This window comes from Abramis brama, assembly GCF_963993115.1.
Source record: "Abramis brama genome assembly, chromosome: 2".
Taxonomy (NCBI): Eukaryota; Metazoa; Chordata; class Actinopteri; order Cypriniformes; family Leuciscidae; genus Abramis; species Abramis brama.
In genome coordinates, this window is record NC_139964.1 from 38,300,429 (window position 1) to 38,320,933 (window position 20,505).

Sequence of the window (20,505 nt, forward strand, 5' to 3'; positions counted from 1 at the left end):
CCAGGATGTCCTTCAAAAAAGAGTAGGGGTGTAACCCCGGCATCCTGGCCAAATTTGCCCCTTGGCCTCTGTCTATCATGGCCTTCTAATCATCCTCATATACTGATTGGCTTCATCACTGTCTCCTCTCCACCAATAAGCTGGTGTGTGGTGGGCGTTCTGGCGCAATATGGCTGCCGTCACATCATCCAAGTGGCACATTGGTGGTGGTTGACGAGATTCCCCCCTTCTATGTAAAGCGCTTTGAGATCTCAGAAAAAGCGCTATATAAATGTAACAAATTATTATTATTATTATTATAATGCTAATAACTATATGTATATTATATATATATTTTTTCAAAACTATTCACCATCAAGGACAAACAAGGGCCATTTAAGGGAAATGGAAATACATTAATTAAATTCATTCTAATCAGTACACACTGAACAATCATGCACATGGCCATTATAAGTGTGTGTGTGTGTGTGTGTGTGTGTGTGTGTGTGTGTGTGTGTGTGTGTGTGTGTGTGTGTCACTCTCATGGCTAAAGACCAAGAGAGAAAGTAAGAGCCCTTCAGAGGCTTTCAATCTCTTGTAATAGTGTTATTATCTTAATGGAGGTGCCAAACACACAAGACTGGAAAGGTCCGTGTCCCTTTGTTTTGTGAGCCTGAGAGTAAGTGGTTTTATATTACCCTGCTCTGCTATATGGCCGCCGCTCAATATGAAATGCGCATTACTCTTGGGAGCCACGGCGAACAGCCCGAGACATTGCTCCATCCTCACCTCATGAGGCACATCAGAGTAATCAAGTTTAAATTGTCTCTTTCTCGAGAGGGTCACGCTGCTGTTCATATTAGGGGCATGGGCCATCAAGTGCGACTGCAGGTGGTAATGACAGAGAGCAGAATGTTTAACATGAAACCAAAGTGAGTGTATGAAGGAAGGTGGGTTTGTGCCTTAGTGATCTACTACAAGGACAAGCCGGACTCGGTCTCAAGTCCGAGTCCAAAACCATATTTTCTATGAATAGTTGAGTCCAAAAACCTCCTGAAAATGTTGTCTTGGAATCAGACTTGAGGACTACAACGCTGTTCTACATAAACCAAAGAAAAAACAGTCAGGCAGAAATTCAGTTATCTTTACCCTTTTTCCTGGGAAGAACGCAATTACAGGAAGACAATGTGACGCTGATGACTTTCGATAACAGAATGCCATAGGATCGTGGAGAGAAGATATATGTTGTATGAGATTTGAGGACCGGACACTATCACTGCAAGGTGGAATATTCAATTACATAATATCTCCTGGGACTGATCACTTGGCTGACCCCCTCCCTAATGACAGCACAATTTAATTTATATTCTGTGCAATGGAAATGATGAGGAGAAAAAACACGTGTCGTGCCAACATGGTTAGCATTAACTTGGATATCATCAAATCCATTCCATTTCCAAATTGAACCTTGCCCTCGCATCACACCGAATGGTGCTGCTTATTGCGGAATCCTCTCAATGCTTCCCGACAAGAACTGCAAACTATCCGAGAACTATACGATTTCCATCCTTGGTTATCCAAGCCTCTCTACAATACTATTTTGTTTGATCCTTCAGTGTCCCCAGACCACAATTTAGTTCAAATCATCTTGTGCACTCTTCACCCATGCTCTCACTGTCAGCTTGACGTGTACATTACCATAATGTATCTCTCCAGTATGACACTGAGGGTAATTGCAATTACTACATCTCTCTTCCCCTTGTCACTTTGCTGGCAAATGGAAAGCGACAATAAGATTCCTTCGTTTAGAATGGCATAAACATGGTCGGCTTGAAAACTGGAAAGCTTAAAGATTCTTGAGGTCACCTTGCCCTCCACCTTGTTGTGCTTCCACCCCAGGTAGTTAACAATGGCGAAGCTCTCGTTATCCACCATGCTATCAGTGACAGTGTTGCATGCACACCGTTGTCAACACACCGATGAGCAGTAGCGCGTCGAGATAGAATTGCATAGACACTCTCTTCATAATGCTTGTGGGCAATGTCATGCTCAACGGAGGGCTCTTGTTAGGAGCTGAGGGAAGGTTATCAGTCCTGACACACGCTTATCAGCACACATCCATCTCGTAGCACTGGCGCTGTGCACACCACCCACCGAAGTACACAGATGCTGTTTACCCGCGCCAGGAGTGGGCCGCCACAGCTAATTCAACATGATTGTCTCCCAAAGGACAGAAAGCCGAGATTTTGACAGGGAAGGAGGGACAGAGCTCAACGCACGTCTTCCCAGAAGAAAGGGAGCCGGTGCATTGAGTCTACGCTTCCCGTCGCTATTTTGTTAAACCTCGGTTAACATCACTGAGGGAGGATTTTTTGGGATTCGAGGGCTGATTCAATCATGGGTAATTGCTATTGGATAATAAAAGAGGACACACAAGGTGGGTTTATTCACCGGGATTCTTGGGGGCTTATTCACACAATATCTCTGCTGTCAATTATCTCTCCCGCTCTGACAGGTACACAATAACAGGCGCTGGGATATTTCTATTGAGCTGGTAAACTCAAGCTTCTTTTGAGTCCGGAAAGTGTGTGACATGAGGGGATTGAGAGTCTGATTCCAGACTGCTCTCATCCCTGCGCTGCCCTCCCCATCTTTTTTTTCTAATGGAATATGCTCTCATTCCACTAATCATATTCTCTTAAAAACTGCTGAGGAATCAATAGTCCGCCTGATTTACTTCATTAGATGGCAATAAATATTCAGACGACAGAGTCTACATATTGAGTCCTCTATCTGAGGCACTTGTAGAATGTTTCACCAAGCTTCTATGCAAAGGCCCACCTGTCTCACCTACAAAGTTCCCACAGAGCCAAGTGAGGTTGTTTTGCATGAGAATGCCTCTTTGAGGAAATCGGAATGGGGAGGTCAGCAGAGAGCGAAAGGACAGCATCCTGCATTAGGTGCTCAGATTTCTTTGGCCCTGTCAATATCGTGGTGCCTGCTTCACTGGTTTAATTTTAATGAAGAGACTGGATTTGTGCAGTTGTGCTCACCCAAGGCTAAAGTCATGCAACCCCGGCAAAACAAATGAAAAAGGAGCAATTACAAGACGCAATAAACAGAATCAGCATTTTCCCTTGAGCGCTAGAACTACATCAGAGTTGCAGAAACCAAAAGCAACCAGGTACCCAAGGGTGGAATCAAATGAACCAACAGCACCCCTCAGCAGCCGGTTGAGGGGTACACACATACATGAAGAGAGGGAATTCAGTAGACGGGAACGCTAGTCCTGTAATGTTGAGATGAATGTCATCTAGTAGTGATGTACGTAAGTGAGTGCAGCCAACCCAGCCCAAGTGATTTTCCACATGCAAGATGCTTTTAGGGGACTAAATATGTCACAATGGCATCTGGCTGAGAGAATCACTGATTGCACTCTCATCACAAGCAGCAGCCAGTTGCAGAGCAAATGAGCTTATGAATGTTGTTCTCTGAGAGCTAAACGTGATTAAGGAATTCAACCTACTGTATGAAAATGATGCTATAATCCCAAATCTCTTGAAAATAAAACATTCAGTAGGCTGAATTGTTCTCTCCGACTCTTTGAGAGCATTAAGCAGAGATCAACAATAAATATTCAATATTAGCATTAGATAGAGCTTCATCCTTTTCATTTCTGCACGCCTTGCAAGAAAATGTTTTTTTCATTTTTGACTGGTGATTTATGTTTCCCTCAAGGCAAAACTGCTGACTTCTTAAGTGCTCCTAAATGCATAATCTTGTGGGAGGCAAACACACAATAATGGTATGTTAACTATTCATTAACAGCTGAACAAGGCGCATAAAGATGTGTTTTTGTATTCTAAAAGTTTAATTAGAGTACTGTTGGGTTAGTTAGAGAAGATGGGATGTCAAAAGCAACAATTCCCAACACCTCTTAGATTGGTAACTAACAACTTTTGATTAAAATGGGGATGATAAACATTTCCAACACTATAGAATTGGCCAAACACAATAATGTAGAACATTTCCAACTCTTTAAATAATGCGTATAAAAATTATTTTGCAAACAGACAAACTAATGTGAGGTAGAATTAATCCTGAAAGCCCTTTTAAGAAATTGATGCTGTGTTTAATACAGAAATTATGAAAATTGTAACACTTTTTAACATTACTTCAAAGAGAGAAAAGCACTATGACTTGCTGCACTTCCAGTGATATATCTTTTGAAAGTAAAGATAGCTAGTCTGGCATGAACTTTTTTCTGGCATGAAGAATACTTTTTTTTTTTTTTTTTTTTTAAAGAATGTTTTTCAGTACAGTACTAGTCCAGGTGAGCTATGGCTTATACAGGCTTGTTATTTACAGAGGTTATGCTGCATGCACCATATCTGATTGACAGTAATAACTTAGCCTATACACATAGATATCAAAGGTGTGTGTGCTCACCTGTTCTCCTGGCTCATGCGACTTCATAAGGTTCTTGTCTCTGTACATTGACCAAAGGCCGACGTTTGGCAGAAAAATTAAAGCCACCATGAATATAAATGCCATCTGCAGAACGCGCTTTTGCCTTCTCTTCATTTTGAAGACGCAAATGAGACACAATCCAGCGCTAGATAGACGCGAGTATGCCGTTTGTGGACTCAAGCTCCGTATCCCCCCTCGCAGAAGACGACAAACTTTCACCTGTAAGGAAGACAGAGTCGCCGCGTCATATAAACAAACACTCCTAAATGAAACGAAGCAACATAGTGTATTATTACGCGCAATGATATCAGGCTCGTGAGCAACACTAGCTATCGCTTAAATGACATAGGCAATTAAGCAAACATTAACTGAACACTCTATAGAATAAGCATAGATTATCAATAATTGAGACAATTCTGTAACAGCCACTATCGCTAAGACAAAACAGCCCGAGCCTGCTTTTATCATTCCCGCGAGACGCAACGAGCGAAAGCAATACTATGAAAAGGACTTACAGTAGAGGGTTATTTGCATGTTGAGACATATATGTTGCTCGGCAATCCCCTCTCCTTTGTTGAAGACACGCAAGGGGAACGTTTCCGAGTACGATAATTGCTGAACAACGACGAGCGCTGCGTTTTTATCTGTGGCAATGCGCTCGAGATCAAATTTGAAATCGTCTCGTGCTCTTCATTAAAACCCTCGCGCGCGTACCACCTACTGAAGGTTTACGGATTTTTTTCCCTCTTTCCTCTTTAGGCGACTTCTCAATGCCCTCAGCTTTTAGATATTGCGGTTTTAAACCACGTGTGATGCGCATTAATATAAAAACATCCTCGCAGCCGGGCGATGCTTTGCGATGTGTGGGACAACACAGTGTAGCAGCAGTCTTTCCACCAAATACGAGCTCACAGAGTAAAGAGGTGAGGGATTCTTAGGTTTGGTTCAGCTGTAGCTCTGCTTCTTTTGTGTTCGTAAGTTCAAGTCAATAACCCTGCGAAACTCTAGCTATTCTGGTGACATTATTTTGGCGGTAACACTTTAGTTTAGAGTCCAGTTCTCACTACTAACTAGTTGCTTATTAGCATGCATAAAGCACATATTAATGCATTATTCTGCATGACATTATTCTACATCCCTAATCCTATACCAAATACCTAAACGTAACAACTATCTTATAAGCAGTAATTAGGTGTTTATTGAGGCAAAAGTTCATTCATACTTAGTAAATATTGAGAACTGGACCCTAATTTTAAGTGTGACCATTTTGGCTTCTTCTATTATAATAAAAATTTACAGTTTTGTTTATTTTATTTGTTTTACCTTTGAAAGGAAGAAGACCCCAGAAGTAATGCATTTTTTGACATCACATTATATTTATATAATTTTTGTAATGATATATGCACATTATGGTCTTTTATTTTTCATTGTAAGTAATCTAGTTCATATTTTTTGCATTATTTGGTAACACTTTACAATAAGGTATCATATGTTAACATTAATGTATTAAAATGAACGAACAATGAGCAATACATTTGTTACAGTATTTAGTAATCTGTTTTAATGTTAGTAAATAAAAATCCAGCTTTTCATTGTTTGTTCATGTTAGTACAGAGTGCACTAACTAATGTTAACAAATACAACTTTTGACTTTAATAATGTATTAGTAAGTTTTGAAATTAACTATCTAAGATTAATAAATGCTGTAGAAGTATTGTTATTTTTTTTATGTTAACTAAATTTGTTAACTAATGTTAACTAATGAAAACTTATTGTAAAGTGTTACACATTATTTTTGTGTGTGTGACGCTGTACTTTGTCTATACATTTTCATTAACTGCTTTTTTTTTTTCTCCTGAAAAATTTGTAACACTTTAATTTAGGGTCCAGTTCTCATTATTAACTCGTTGCTTATTAACACGCATATTACTGTTTTACTTATAAAGCACATAACGTTATTAATGGCTTATTCTGCATGACCATATTCTACATCCCTTAATCCTACCCAATATCTTAATTTAACAACTACCTTATTAACTATTAAAAGGCAGTAATTAGGAGTTGATTGAGGCAAAAGTCATAGTTAATAGTTAGTAGTGAGAATTGGACCCTGAACCAAATTGAGACCAAACATTTTAATGAATTTTAACTTTCTGGAGGATTTGATTTTTGGGTCGGCACATTTTAAAGGTAAAAAGTTTTTAGTAGTGCAGCTTAGTATATAACCACTGTATTAGTCAATGCTACTATTGTTATACTATTAATGATATATACTATTATGAATTCTTATGTTCACTGTGCATCATTAGAATCATTAATTCTGCTGCTGTGCTCTAAGAATCCTTTATGCCGAATAAGTTAATCAAGACAAACTTATAATTATGATCTTTTCTCTTTTTTTGTAGAATAAATTCATATTGAATAGGCATGCATTTCTTTGAAGTTGTTTATTTATTGTTGAATGCTGCTATACTTGATGGGAACGAAAGGGAGACAGATGGGGGTGGGGTGGGGGTACGCTTATGCCAAAGGCAACTGCAGCACAGCATATGGAGACAGCATTCACAAGGGATCACCTGATGTTTCTAAGTGAATTGCAGAACTTCATGAATTTTGTCAATAACAGGTTGGATCTGGTCCTGAATATTGATACACAATCTAACCAAAATCTTTTCCCTTGCTATTGTAAATAAAATATGCAAAAAGAAACTTTGTGCTGGTGCAGTTTGAATTTCTAACACCACCAACAGAGGGGGCCATTAGGCACAGCCTGCTCTAAAAATAGTAGGCCTATATGCAATGTACTGTAGAATTACAAATCACATTACAATGTTTCAGAAGTAACATATAGTAGGTGTTCTATAAGTGGGCGTTCTGGCGCTATATGGCTGCCGTTGCATCATCCAGGTGGATGCTGCACATTTGTGGTGGTTGAGGAGGTGGTTTTCCCCGTTCTATGTAAAGCGCTTTGAGTACCCAGAAATATAAATGTAACAAATTATTATTATTATTATAGTATATATATATATATATATATATATATATATGCTGCATTTGCACTAGAGAGGCAGGCTGAAGGCTGCATTTGCACTAGAGAACAGGCTGAAGCTTTGCTTGAACGGAGTACTCCATTCAAGCAAAGCTTCAGCCTGTTTGCTTCAGCACCATGGACAGCGCCAAGCACAGTAAAACAGGCAAGTTAAGCTAAGAGGCAATGTGAAAACATGACTCTGCCTCTCTACTCAGAACTTTAAATTTAATCTACCTCTGTTTGAAAACATATAGAAAAACAATTAAATAAAATCTAAAATCTACCTGAAAAGACACAATGGCACACATCTTCCCAAGGCATCAGGCAGCACTCACACTAGATAAAATCATTAGTTTGAGGCAAAAATTCACTATGCCCCCCCTTTGTCTTAATTATTACGGTGCAGCACATCAGTCAAACCATTTGATGCAGCATATTGACTGTGACAAAGAAGAATGAGCCATCTCAATCTTCCACATAAATTTAATTCTGCCTATGGCTTTGCAAGAGAGGGGGAAAGAAAGCATGTTTTATGATGCTCACAATGTGAGAAGTGTAATAACATCACCATACTGTTGTTCTGATAGAAAACAAGAATGCAATACCTTTTTCATATTGTTTCAGCAATAAACAATTCTTTGTGATAAAATACAATGTATTTCTTATTTTATGAACTATGATAGACACAATCCCTCCACTTATAGAGACAATGTGACTGACTTGTACACCTTACAAATATCAAAATGTATAAAGAAAGAAAATCAGTTTAATGGGTTTCTTGTGACTTGTGCAAGACTGAACCAAAATTGAACTGAAAGGTGTTAAGGGATCAACATATGACAATGTAAAAATGCATCAGCTGGGCTTGATCATTTACTCATGAGTAATTTCTAACACTGGATATGTGACAACTTGCTACTATTTGCGACAGTAAGTTTAGTCAGCCTCTCAAAGCCACAAATAGATGTTCACAGGGAGTGTTGTTAGCTCTAAGGTCAAACCAAAGGGTCTGCTACAACATTACCCCTGGAGAAAATTGGGGTCAAATGCCAAGGTCTTACATTTGGTTTACACTGTAACTGTAATTTCACAGGATTTGACTCTAGCCCTCTGGGTATGAGCTTTTGTTTTTATTCTACTCTGTAACTGTGAGTTTGACTGTCTACTCTGCGTCCCTTCAAAAAGTTATTACTTATTTCCAAGCCATCAACCAAGATCCCCAAGTAAACTGTCTTGCGCGCAAAATTAATGCACCATAAAGCAAGTGACATACATAAATGGTTGGGATGAATATTGGATGACAGCCACACACAAATCACAGCACAAATATAGTTTCCATCAAATGTATTCAGCATCAGTTTAAACTGATCAAGTGACAAATAATGGGCATGCTAATATTCAGCAGTCATGTGTGCAGATGCTGTGGAGGACAAGCACAATAAGTTATTCTAATCACAACGCAATGAGCTAAATGCCATGCCTGCAGCTAATTGTGAAATGTGACAAATGAGTGTTCATCTGAGGAGAAACAGACAAATTGTTTGCCTAAGAGCGTACATGTGAAGGATTTTAGGAGGGGTGGGGGGGGGGAGGGGAGTAAAAACCCCGACAGCTTTTTGTGCGTATAAACAAACACACACTGAAATATGTCTGTTTATGACAGCCTATAAAGGATACAACAACTCAAAACAAGAGAAAGTGTCATCCATAGACCTTATTCACAGCAGCACCATCTTGAATTGTAACGAGAATGAAAGTGAGGCTGTGACGCTGGTAGGTCACATGATAATGACAGCATAGCCAATGTAGTACGTCCGGATTACATTCATACCACACACATTCATACTATATAGAACATACTTTTTTAGCGGTTGTGAAGTAATTTATTCAAAATAAGTACCTACTCAAGAGAGTATGCGAGTATTTTTGGATTTCTCTGCAGACGAAACACTGCAAAAATACCTTTCCAAGCAATTTCAAGAGACAAAAAACTCCAGACAACATGAGCTGTGGAAAATTATAAGTGATTAGGAGCTTTATACAACTTTTTTACAGTGGATGCCATTGAAAAAAAGTCTATCCCTCACAGCCTCGCTTTCATACCTGCCATGGCGCTGCTCTGAATAAGGTCTATAGCAACACTGTACAGTACATGCATGCATTCCTTGCAAATTCACAGGAAATTCCGTCATCCTAAGTTAGACTCCAATCAAAAAGTGTTTTCACATGATGTTGCAGTGGTTAAGTGGTACAAGTTTACAAGTTGTAATTATGAGTTCTAGAAGGACGTGATTGGTTTTTGGAATCTCCATGAATGCACGTGAATGCACTTTCCATCCACCTTATTTTTCAATGCGTAAGTACGCTATTTCATGTGAATGTGCAAGCTGTTGTTAAATAACTAAAAGAATAACAATGTGCAGCAATTTAAAACCAAAAGAGGTGCTACAAACCATTGCAACATCAATCAGCATTATAGATCGTTTTTTTTTTCAATGGAAGCCTTGCACATAAAAATCAACATTCAACGCTCCTACAGGTATGTTAAGATTATGATGCACGTCACCACAGAGACTCTTTCTGGTTTCATACAAACCAATATTAATATCACTGTACTTTTTTGTAGTATTTGTCTTGTTACTAAGGCGATTATTATGTACATTGTAATAGAGTGATTTGTTCTTATCAGAAGCTTTAATATAATGCATACAGTATCTTGATAACAGAGACCAAACATTATGTTTAGACTATCACAAGCATTATATATATATATATATTGGCTACACTATGCAGAGAAAAAAATATGCAGATAATTATTAAAGATAAAAGTTTAAGCAAGAGTAGGCATCTACTTAAATATAAACAATAAGTTAAACTGTGGCAATTTTCAGTAACACTTTGATTCATATATCAGAAAATCATCACAGGGACCCAGGGCGAAACACAAACTTTGTTCATTAGACGGCCCTTTGAAGTGGAAATAGGCCTTGACAGACTGTACGAATTCATAAATCATTTCACAAAGGGCTGAACGATTTCATAACATTCATTCGCCTGGGTAGAAGAAGGTCATATTTAATAGGGAATGTGCCAGTATAGTTACTAAATTGTTAACATCAATAAAAAATAAATGTTAATGGATGCAAGACCTCATGCAAACTCACAAAATCTGGAGGGGTGAGCGATTCCATGGCTGTTCTGCACAGCCCTTCATTGCGCAACCTTTCTACCAGGTGTTATGGTTCCAGTGTACATGACTGAGGTCTATTCACATCAACATGTTCTCCACGCTGAACAGAGGAAATGACTGCCGAGAGCAGAGAGAATGGAGCCCTACTTAATCCCTCTTGACTGGGAACAGGGATTTCCTCTTACGCTTGTTAACCGGACACTGCTCGACACAATATTTCACGGAACGCATCTAAAATTCCCATCTACCAAATATGCTGCCGGCGCAACACTAATGTTTCACAGGCCTAGTTTGTAGAGACTAGACAGCTTTGCTTCATTTCACAAGAACACAGATCTAGATTTGGTGATATTTTGGATTGACTTAGAACTGGAGAACACTGAGGCAAGCCGATTAAAGAAGTGTCAATCAACAACACGATATTAAATGCACACGTCATTAACAATATATGACAGAGATTTGATTTTCCTGACAGCAGATCTGTGCCTCCGAGATGAGGCGAGTGGGCTGGATCGGTGCTGCTGCTGCAGTTCTTTGAGCACAGGTCTACCGTAAGAGATGAAAGCCGAGGATAAACCAGACAGTTGCCGTTCAAATGGATGCTGCAGCTGCCTGCATGTGCAGTGATAAGGAAAAGGACAGCGTGAGAGCCCTCCAGAGCCCGCTGGAAAAGAACACCCAGGTTCAGCTTCAATCGAAAATAAATCTCCCGACTGAGTTTGAGACAGCATAGCAATGGTCCTCAAACAGGGGGAGAGAGGAGTGACAGTGCACATCACATGACCAGAGATCATAATCTGGACCAAATACTTCTCGAGGTTACTTAAGTTGATCATTTGTTTACTTTACTCTATGTATGTGTGTATGTATGCATGTATGTATGTAATGTAAATGAATGAATGAATGAATGAATGTTTACTTCAGATTACAGTCTTCAATTTCAATTATGAACAATAATTTTGGTAGATCATGAATTGTTTTGTATGACAATGTTTATTTTGTGTTAGCAAACTAGCTATTTTATTATGCATATTTGACTGATTAGGTAGTTTCTTTAAAAACTAAAACTTGTATTTATTTTAAATGATAGATAGATAGATAGATAGATAGATAGATAGATAGATAGATAGATAGATAGATAGATAGATAGATAGATAGATAGATAGATAGATAGATAGATAGATAGATAGATAGATAGATAGATAGATAGATAGATAGATAGATAGATATCTTTCTGATGTCTCTGGTACTAAAAGTTTTGTGCCTGAAATTAGTAGCAAAACTTTTCGTGCATCAGATTTATTACACCCATTGTGGCGAATCAATTTAACAACAGGACTATAAATTACATTGTGGAACTGTGCTTTCGATCAGCCAGAAACGTCAATCTGGAAAACAGAGGGGGAAAGATGGTCTAATTCAGCCGAAGTCCACCTCAGTTCTCAAAAGATTTATAACTTTGATAAACATCCACCACTCAGCAGGGAAACTACCAGACATACAGGAAAAATATGCATTAGACGGCTTCAATAGAGATCGTATGTCCTTGTCTGTCAAAGAGCAGACTTGAGTACAATCGGAAATGTCTGGTGGGACTTTAACATAGCTGCCCGTCAAAGAAAAAACACAGGGCCTTGTATTGAAAACATCAAAAATGCAGACATTTATCTTTTATCTCTGTTGGAAACAATTCAAGTTCTTTTTTTGTGAAGGTCAGATCAGTCGTTTAGGCTGCTTGTGTTATGTGCTGACTTTGCAAGACATGGGCAATAGTTCTAGAATTATAGGATAGTTAAGGAATGTAACCTACACCCTGTTACCAACCAATACAGTAAATCATCCAAAATTGTTAAAAATTTAGATTTTAGGGACATTTGATCTCATGCTGTTAAAGTTAAATTATTTTAAAAAAATGGGCCGTTTGATACTGACACAAAAAACATACAATAATCCTACACTTTAATGAACAAACTACTTGAAATGCAATAGTGCCGAATTTGCTATCACACACACAGACACATCGTGATCTTAGGGCCTGAACATTGTCCCCAAAAGTGCTTTGAAGTGCCATATTAACATTCATTTCACTGATTAATTTTTTTTTTTTTTTTTTTTTAAGCACGGAGAGTGTGTTTCCATTTAAGCGAGCCTCTGGCTCCAGGCTTAGCCTGAGGACACAGGCTACCTTCTGATCCAGTCTGCCAAAATCAAGAGGTTAGGTTTCGGAGGGTCCCTAGTGAGAAAACTGGAGTGTGCAATTGAAAAGCACAGTCTATAGTCATCCGTTTCACCCTTATGGTGAAAGGCCCTGTGCAAATGTTAGCTGCCTATTGATTGTATGCACCAGTAAAATAAAGGCCATACATTTTATAAAAGTGATTCAGTCAAAAATCATCAAGTTTACATAATAATGTGGTTTTGATCAATGTTGGTGGCCTTTTTTTTAACTGACATTATTATGCATCTCTTAGGTGCCTCTAGAACAGAGATTGGCACCATTATGTGAGAAGATAGTTTATGCAGGTTTGTTTTAATGACTCAATAAAAAGCGAAGTGCTAAAGAGCCGTCCATGACTGGTCCTTCAAAACAAAATGGCTGTATAAATACTCTTATATAGGGCTGTAATGCAATGTGATTAATTTCGACTTCATGAAAAAGATATTTAACTGCTCATTTGTGTTTTTCATTGTTGAAGTTTGTCCCAAGGGAAATGTACTCTATTATATTATCCCGAACATGTCTGAAATGACAAATTAGACTGTCCAGTGTGCACCATTATGGAACACCGACGTAAATGAGCTGTTGGCATTGTCACATTTTGGCTTCTGAAACGTCTTAATAGTATGAAAAATGTCTAAAATAAAATCCATCAAACATTCAAACTAAATGCTCAATTGTGTACATCAAAATGCACACTAACTAGACTATTCCTTTTTGTATTATCCATATGTGTTTATGGAGACAAATAAAGCGTAGTGCTATGACATGCAGTCCACTCGCCTCATCTCGGAAGCACAGATGCTCTGCTGTCAGGAAAATCAAATCTCTGTCATATATTGTTAATGACCTGCGCATTTAATATCGTGTTGTTGATTGACACTTCTTTAATCGGCTTGCCTCAGTGTTCTCCAGTTCTAAGTCAATCCAAAATATCACCAAATCTAGATCTGTGTTCTTGTAAAATGAAGTCATATCCATCCGTGTTTATGGAGACAAATAAAGCGTAAAAACAACAGTGCTATGACTTCTGCTGAACCCAAAATACAATTTGTTGAGCATAATAAACATAAACTAGATAGCATGAGATGGTATTTTCCATAAAGACACTTTCAACCAACACCGCATGCAGACTGAATTTACGGGGCAAAAGCTAAAGGTGAGGAAAAATGTCCCTTGCAGTAACATGAGACGGACGGCGGCTGGCAAATAGCTCTAATTTTGTGGGTGAAAATAGATAGGAATGCATAACTAAATGTCGGGCACCATCTTTCTCTGCATGACAGCTCTCCCGCTGGGCATCTCTCTCTCTCTCTCTCTCTCTCTCTCTCTCTCTCTAACATGCTCTCTTCAACCTTTTGGAAGTGGGAAATCTATTGAATTTCAATTTCTTCTTCTGTGGGAAAGAATACCCCTGAGGTAGAATATTTGACACAGGTACATCGCTGGAATGAAATGATATCTATATCAGGCTCAGGGAGTCCACGTAAGGGCGAGAGCAACTTCCTTTTGTTTACATCATATTACAAAGAAATGCTATTAGGTATCAGCCAGTTGGCATGTGTTGGAGATAAAAATAAAAAAAAGTGATAAATTGTAGCTAGACAAAAAAAAAAAATGCTTGATGTACATGTGGTGGGAATTTAAATTTGTGTTATTTGACCACTGACCCATTAGTAGGTTGAATTATCACCCTTTAAACAGGTGTGATATTGTCCACTAGTGTTGTCGGTTTTATCCCACCACCTCAATACTCATGGGATGGAGCGATGGTCCAGTTGAGAAGCTTGGCCTTGTTCATTACTCTTCATTAGTCTGGACTTCATCCCTCAGTGGGACTCTGTGACGTGATCAGGGGAGAGCTGCATTTTATTCGCTTCATAGATTTCCTGCCCTCTGTGTGATAATGAGACCATCACATACTCTGTGTTCAGGGGTCACAGACGTCATTTCCCTCTGCATTTCTCTGTGCTCCACAGTGTGATGTCCATTCTTTCCTCGGGCCCTGAGGCCCTTTAAGTCTCCGCGGCTATTTGATATTCCAGTCTGCAAAGCTTCTCTTTACGTCTCATGGCGTCTAACGTGCCGGAGTCGTTTGTCTCAGTCGAGCCAATGAGACATAATCATTCACCTCCCGCTCAGGAGTTCTGCACTTTGACTTTAAATTAGTGCTGGAGAACCTGTGGATACCGGAGAGAGCTGATTGCAAGCAGATGTTACATGAAAAACAAAGCTATGTAATGCAACACTTAGTTTAGTCATGGCATTAAGCACATTCATAAATCCAGTGCAAAAAGATGTCAATCACTCTGGAGTATCTGATCTTCCTAGGAAGCAGTAATTAATGCTAATTAGCCAATAATGGTAGTGATTCGCCAATTTGAATGTGAATATGTGACTATACCCAAATGTTTGATCATGCCTTTGAGACTTCATTTTGTTTTCCAATTGCCAGGATTTCAACTGTAATCATTGAAAATTGGGGTTCGGAACAAGTTGAGCTCAATAGGACAGCATTTTGCAGCATTTTGTTTTCCATTTTCTACGAAAAATATTGGATTAAAGTTGAGGCACTATCAATGTAGCTAAGTGAATGGGACTTTTTGATTAAAGTCGAATAGTGGGGAAAAAAGGTCTTATCGCAAATCAGTTTTATTTTTATGTTTAGACTGAAATTTACGTATTTCACAATTATTGGCACTCCTTCATTTAATACTGCCGGAAGATCCAACCACGGCCCAGGTTAAGCTTCCTGACAGGGTCAGTCAAGTGTTTATAATTGCTGGTACCTGATGGAAGTTGTCCAGTGTCTTTGGAAGAAAATTAGCCCTGCATCATTAAAGATCCACCACCATACTTCACAGTGGGGATGAGTTACTTTTCTACATGGCTATGTCTATGCCAAACCCACCTCTGGGGCCACATGTATTAGCCGTTAAAATTTTTGTCTTAAGTGTAAAAATTCTAAGAATGAACTAAGAACTTCTCCTACTCTACAAAAGCAATGCTCTGACTGCAGAATTGAATGAAATAATGACATTTTTGGGGACTGAATAAATGCATCAGTGCACTGGTGATGAGTTGGGCTCATCAGTCCACAGTAAGCTGGGTCTTAAATAGAACTATTGTGGCACTAACCAAACCAAACTTACAAAAGTGATGTCCTGATGGGGATATTTGTTTTTTAATTACCTACAAGTTTGTTTAAACCATCCAAAAATCAATTTTTTTTACCTTGGTAACTTGGTTAAGGTATTTATCAGACAAAATAATTTGGCAAAAAAAGTCAAACTACAGTTTTAAGTTTAATATGCAAAAGAAAGAAAAAAGCACACAAAGCATTGACTTCAACATAATTAGTTATTAATATTTTGTTGGTTCTCTCATTTTTGCATGTGTTCATAATTTCTTTGTATGACATCCTGGCCAAAAATGATGTCTGCATAATTTGGCATGTTTCATTGCGTTATCACAACTAAAACAATTGACTCCAAGCACAACTACACAATATGCTTACAAATTGTTTGATATTATAATATTTGGATAAAGGGTGAATATGTAAATTTTCCTAGGTCGGGCATCACTTTTTGCCACTACTGCATGGCAATTCATTGACTTCCCAACTGAAGTTCAAACCATGCAGCAAAGCAAGCCGATTTTATGAGGATTGCAAGCTTCCTTGGAGTTGTTAGAGCTATTTTTGGAACTCGTGTTCGCATCATCGCTCCAACTGTAAATAAGGAGACATCTCCACATCATCAATACTTTATTAAATGTTTCAGTGTCTTAATTAAATGATTTAATTATAATTACATTAAATGACTGGAGTCATGCTGCCATGACTAACCTTCCAGGCTAACTATTGGCTGATTCAGAGGTTGAGTGTGGCCATTTTCAAAATGTGAGAGACCACAAACATGACGACAAGAAATAATAGATTTAACCATTTTGTTCATCTAGTGTGTGGAGTGCCGCAATGTGACCAGGAAAGCACACTACACACTAACAGATTCCATTCACAAACAACCAGAGTCCTGCCTGTGAACATAGGAAATATTGCATAATCTCTCGCATCCCTTTAACGTAAACAAACATGGTGGACAACCGGCAATAAGAAATGGCGCTTATAGTGTATGGACTGCTTTTTACACAAAATTCACGAGTGGAACATGCTTTACATGTTACAGAGCGAGCTGGAGGCGAGTCTTCACAGCTTAAAGCCCACCACACACTATTATACTAAACAACAGTTCTTTCTGGTTCTCGAATATGATTGGCTGAGAGCCTTTTCCAGCCGTCCGATATTGCCCCAGTATCAGCACCGGAACTGTTTCACCCTTTGTATGACTCTGCTTGCGGCCATATTTATTAAAGGTCCCATTGCATGGATTATTTTATTATTTTAGAATGTTTCCTGGGGTGCCCTTATAATGTTAGTATGTTTTTTAGATCAAAAGTTGTTATAATTTAGAAATAAAAGGCATATTTCCTAGCCTGATTTTAGCCTCTGATTTGAACGCTCTGTTTGAAGGGGCGTGTCTGCTGTGAGACTTCAGTGTAAACGCCCACTGCTGTGATTGGCTGACATGCTTGCATATGAAATATCTAGCATTACATGTGGAACTCTCTCAAATACTTTTACTATTACAGCTATTATACGTTTTTACTATTACAGCTATTAACGAATTGTGAGAAGTTTTTTAAGTATTTAGATCTATTCCCATCACATAAAAGGTTGCAGTGATGAGCATTGAGCAGATGACAGCCTGTTGATCGCGTGAATGAAGATCTTATCATTGCAACGCAGTTTCTGCACTCTCATTAATGATTTCACCAATGCAAACATGAGGTAAGTACAGTAAGAGCTTCGTTGTGCAGTGTAACAGTGTCATTGATTTCATAACGAGTTTTGGCAAATGTCCAGATAAACTCACGCTGTGTGATTGACAGCTTGGGCGATTGGAAAGGGATTGTTCTTTGATCACTTTCTGTATATATTAATCACAGTTTAAGTAAGATTATTTTCATACTAAGAGAAACAACGTGAAGTTGATCATTTAGTCACTGGCTTGATTTACTGATGCATAAACAGTATTGAACGACTTTGAGAGAAAGATTATCTGTCTGAACTTGAACAATTACACATCAGAAATTCACATAACCCACTGGTTCTTCAGAGGCTCGGATGAAGGAACTAAAAAAATACTTTTGTGTTCATTTGTACATCCAAACACTGAGCAACTCCCATGCTTCGCTCGTTTGCAAGCCATGATGTCTCGCAAGGGGAAAATTAAGTTTAATAACTTTATATTTAGGCTATATTTAACAGAAATCCTGTACTAGTGCGCTGCTTTTGTATGTTTGACTGAATTGTTTGCTCGTGTTTATTTCCTATTGTCTTTTATAGTGGCTATTGTTGTTCATTTAAAATGGTTGCTCAATAAATATTATTTTATATAAACAATACATTTGGTATTGAGAAATGGTCCATTAGTGATTGTGATATGGCCTTCAGTGAAAGTTACATTATTCCGCCATTAAATGGCAGCAAAGACTGTCTTTATGAGTGAGTCAGAACAAGGAAGTTGTTTTAGCACTGTCAAAGGACACAGACAAAGATATCACTTTCCTCAGCGGACATTCAAACTGACTTTATAATGGATATAATGTTATGGACATCGACCTGAATAATGAATGCTATATCAGATGCAGGTAATACACTTGTTTAGTCAATCTTTCTCTCATAATACCATAATACTCTACTCTATAGGCTACTCTACAATAAGCTTCAATGAAGCGACACAGTGTTCCTTCTTTACTAGATCTAAAGTGACGTTTTTGTCACAGTGTCTGGTTTGAGTTCCCTGGGTCACCACTAGATGTCCTCCTTCCCCACGGTGTCTGTCACATTCTGAACTACATTCCCCACGATCCTTGTTCTTCATTGCACTCAGCTGTCCCTTGTCACTAATCATTGCACTCAGCCAATTCCCCATTAGCATTGTCATTTCCCTGTGTATATAACCCTGTCTGTTTTAGTATGTGTCACGGAGTCCTTGTAATTATCATGCCACTTCTGAGTTCTGTTTCTAAGTCTGTTATTGCCCGTTGTTTATGTTTATGTTTATGTTTATGTTTATGTTTGCTACCCTAGTTATGACCTCTGCCTGGACTGGATTTTGAGTAATGTGGATTGTGGACTAGTGTGGATCGTGACAGAAGGACTCCGTCACACACAAAGATCCAGCGGTATGTTCGCCAACTTCTCTGCCCCAGCCACCGAGCGGGAGAGGAGAGAGCGTTTTGAGGGAACCCGTCTGGTCATTTTTCGTGGGACCCGGGGAGGTTGCAGAGGAGTGGTTGGTCGAGAGGGAATCCAACACCACTCTCCACCATGGCCCCCCTTCGACTCTGGGCTGGTGAGGGACGGGTCGGAGCCACCGTCTTGCCGTCGTAGACGGAGAGGGGGTAGTCTGCCAGTCCGGAGACTGATCTCACCCCAGAGGTCGTGCCTGTGCAGCCCGCTATCATCCCAGAGGCCGTCCCCGTGCAGCACGCTGTCATCCCAGAGGTCGTGCCCGTGCAGCCCGCTGTCGTCCCGGAGGCAGTGACCGAGCAGCCCGCTGTCGTCCCGGAGGCAGTGCCCGAGCAGCCCGCTGTCGTCCCGGAGGCAGTGCCCGAGCAGCCCGCTGTCGTCCCGGAGGTCGTCCTGGAGCAGCCCACCATCAGTCCTGCCACGACCAAGAGAGCTGTCTTCCTGTTCCACGCATTGGCAGTTCTGCATGCATGGAGGAAGCATGTCGTCCCGGAGACCGTGCCAGAGCAGTCCGCTGTCGTCCCGGAGGCAGTGCCCGAGCAGCCCACTGTCGTCCCGGAGGTCGTCCTGGAGCAGCCCACCATCAGTCCTGCCACGGCCAGGAGAGCTGTCTTTGGGTTTTACGCATTGGCGGTTCTGCACGCTTGGAGGAAGCACTTGAGTTCCGCCCAGCCAGAGACTGTTCACGTTACGTCTGCCCAGCCAGAGACTGTTCCTGAGCCTGTGTCTTCGGACAAGATGGCCGCCACAGAGCCTGTTCACGTCACGTCTGCCGAGCCTGTGTCTTCAGACAAGATGGCTGCCACAGAGATTGTTCACGTCACGTCTGCTGAGCCTGTGTCTTCGGACAAGATGGCCGCCGCCGAGACTGTTCACGTCACGTCTGCCGAGCCTGTGTCTTCGGAGAAGATGACCGCCGCCGAACCTGTGTCTTCAGACAAGATGGCCGCCGCCGAGCCGGTGGTGTCTGTTCCTGAGCCGGTGGTGTCTGTTCCTGAGCCGGTGGTGTTGGTTCCTGAGCCGGTGGTGTCGGTTCCTGAGCCGGTGGTGTCTGTTCCTGAGCCGGTGTCTGTTCTAGTGCCATGGCCGCCTGAAGGGTCGTCTCCTCCCTGGCCGCCTGAAGGGTCGTCGCCGCCGTGGCCGCCCGAGGGGTCGTCTCCACCCTGGCCGCCCGAGGGAGAGTCTCTGCCCTGGCCGCCCGATGGAGTGTCGTTTCAGCCCTGGCCACCTGCACGACCTGCTCCGCCCTGGCCACTCGAGGGAAAGTCTGCTTTGCCCTGGCCGCCCGGTGAGTCGTCTGC

At 40.2% G+C, this 20,505-nt stretch overlaps 1 protein-coding gene across 1 annotated transcript in view; it reads right to left on the reverse strand.

Moving 5' to 3' along the window:
* Positions 1–5,312, reverse strand: part of galntl6 (polypeptide N-acetylgalactosaminyltransferase like 6) — a 224,590-nt gene extending 219,278 nt beyond the window's left edge. Inside the window, exons 1-2 of the mRNA XM_084106776.1 lie at positions 4,965–5,312; positions 4,429–4,668 (exon numbers count right to left, since the gene is read on the reverse strand). Coding sequence (XP_083962902.1) covers positions 4,429–4,563 — 135 coding nt within the window. The 5' untranslated portion in view covers positions 4,564–4,668; positions 4,965–5,312. The remainder of the gene's footprint in view (positions 1–4,428; positions 4,669–4,964) is intronic.
* Positions 5,313–20,505: the final 15,193 nt, after the last annotated feature.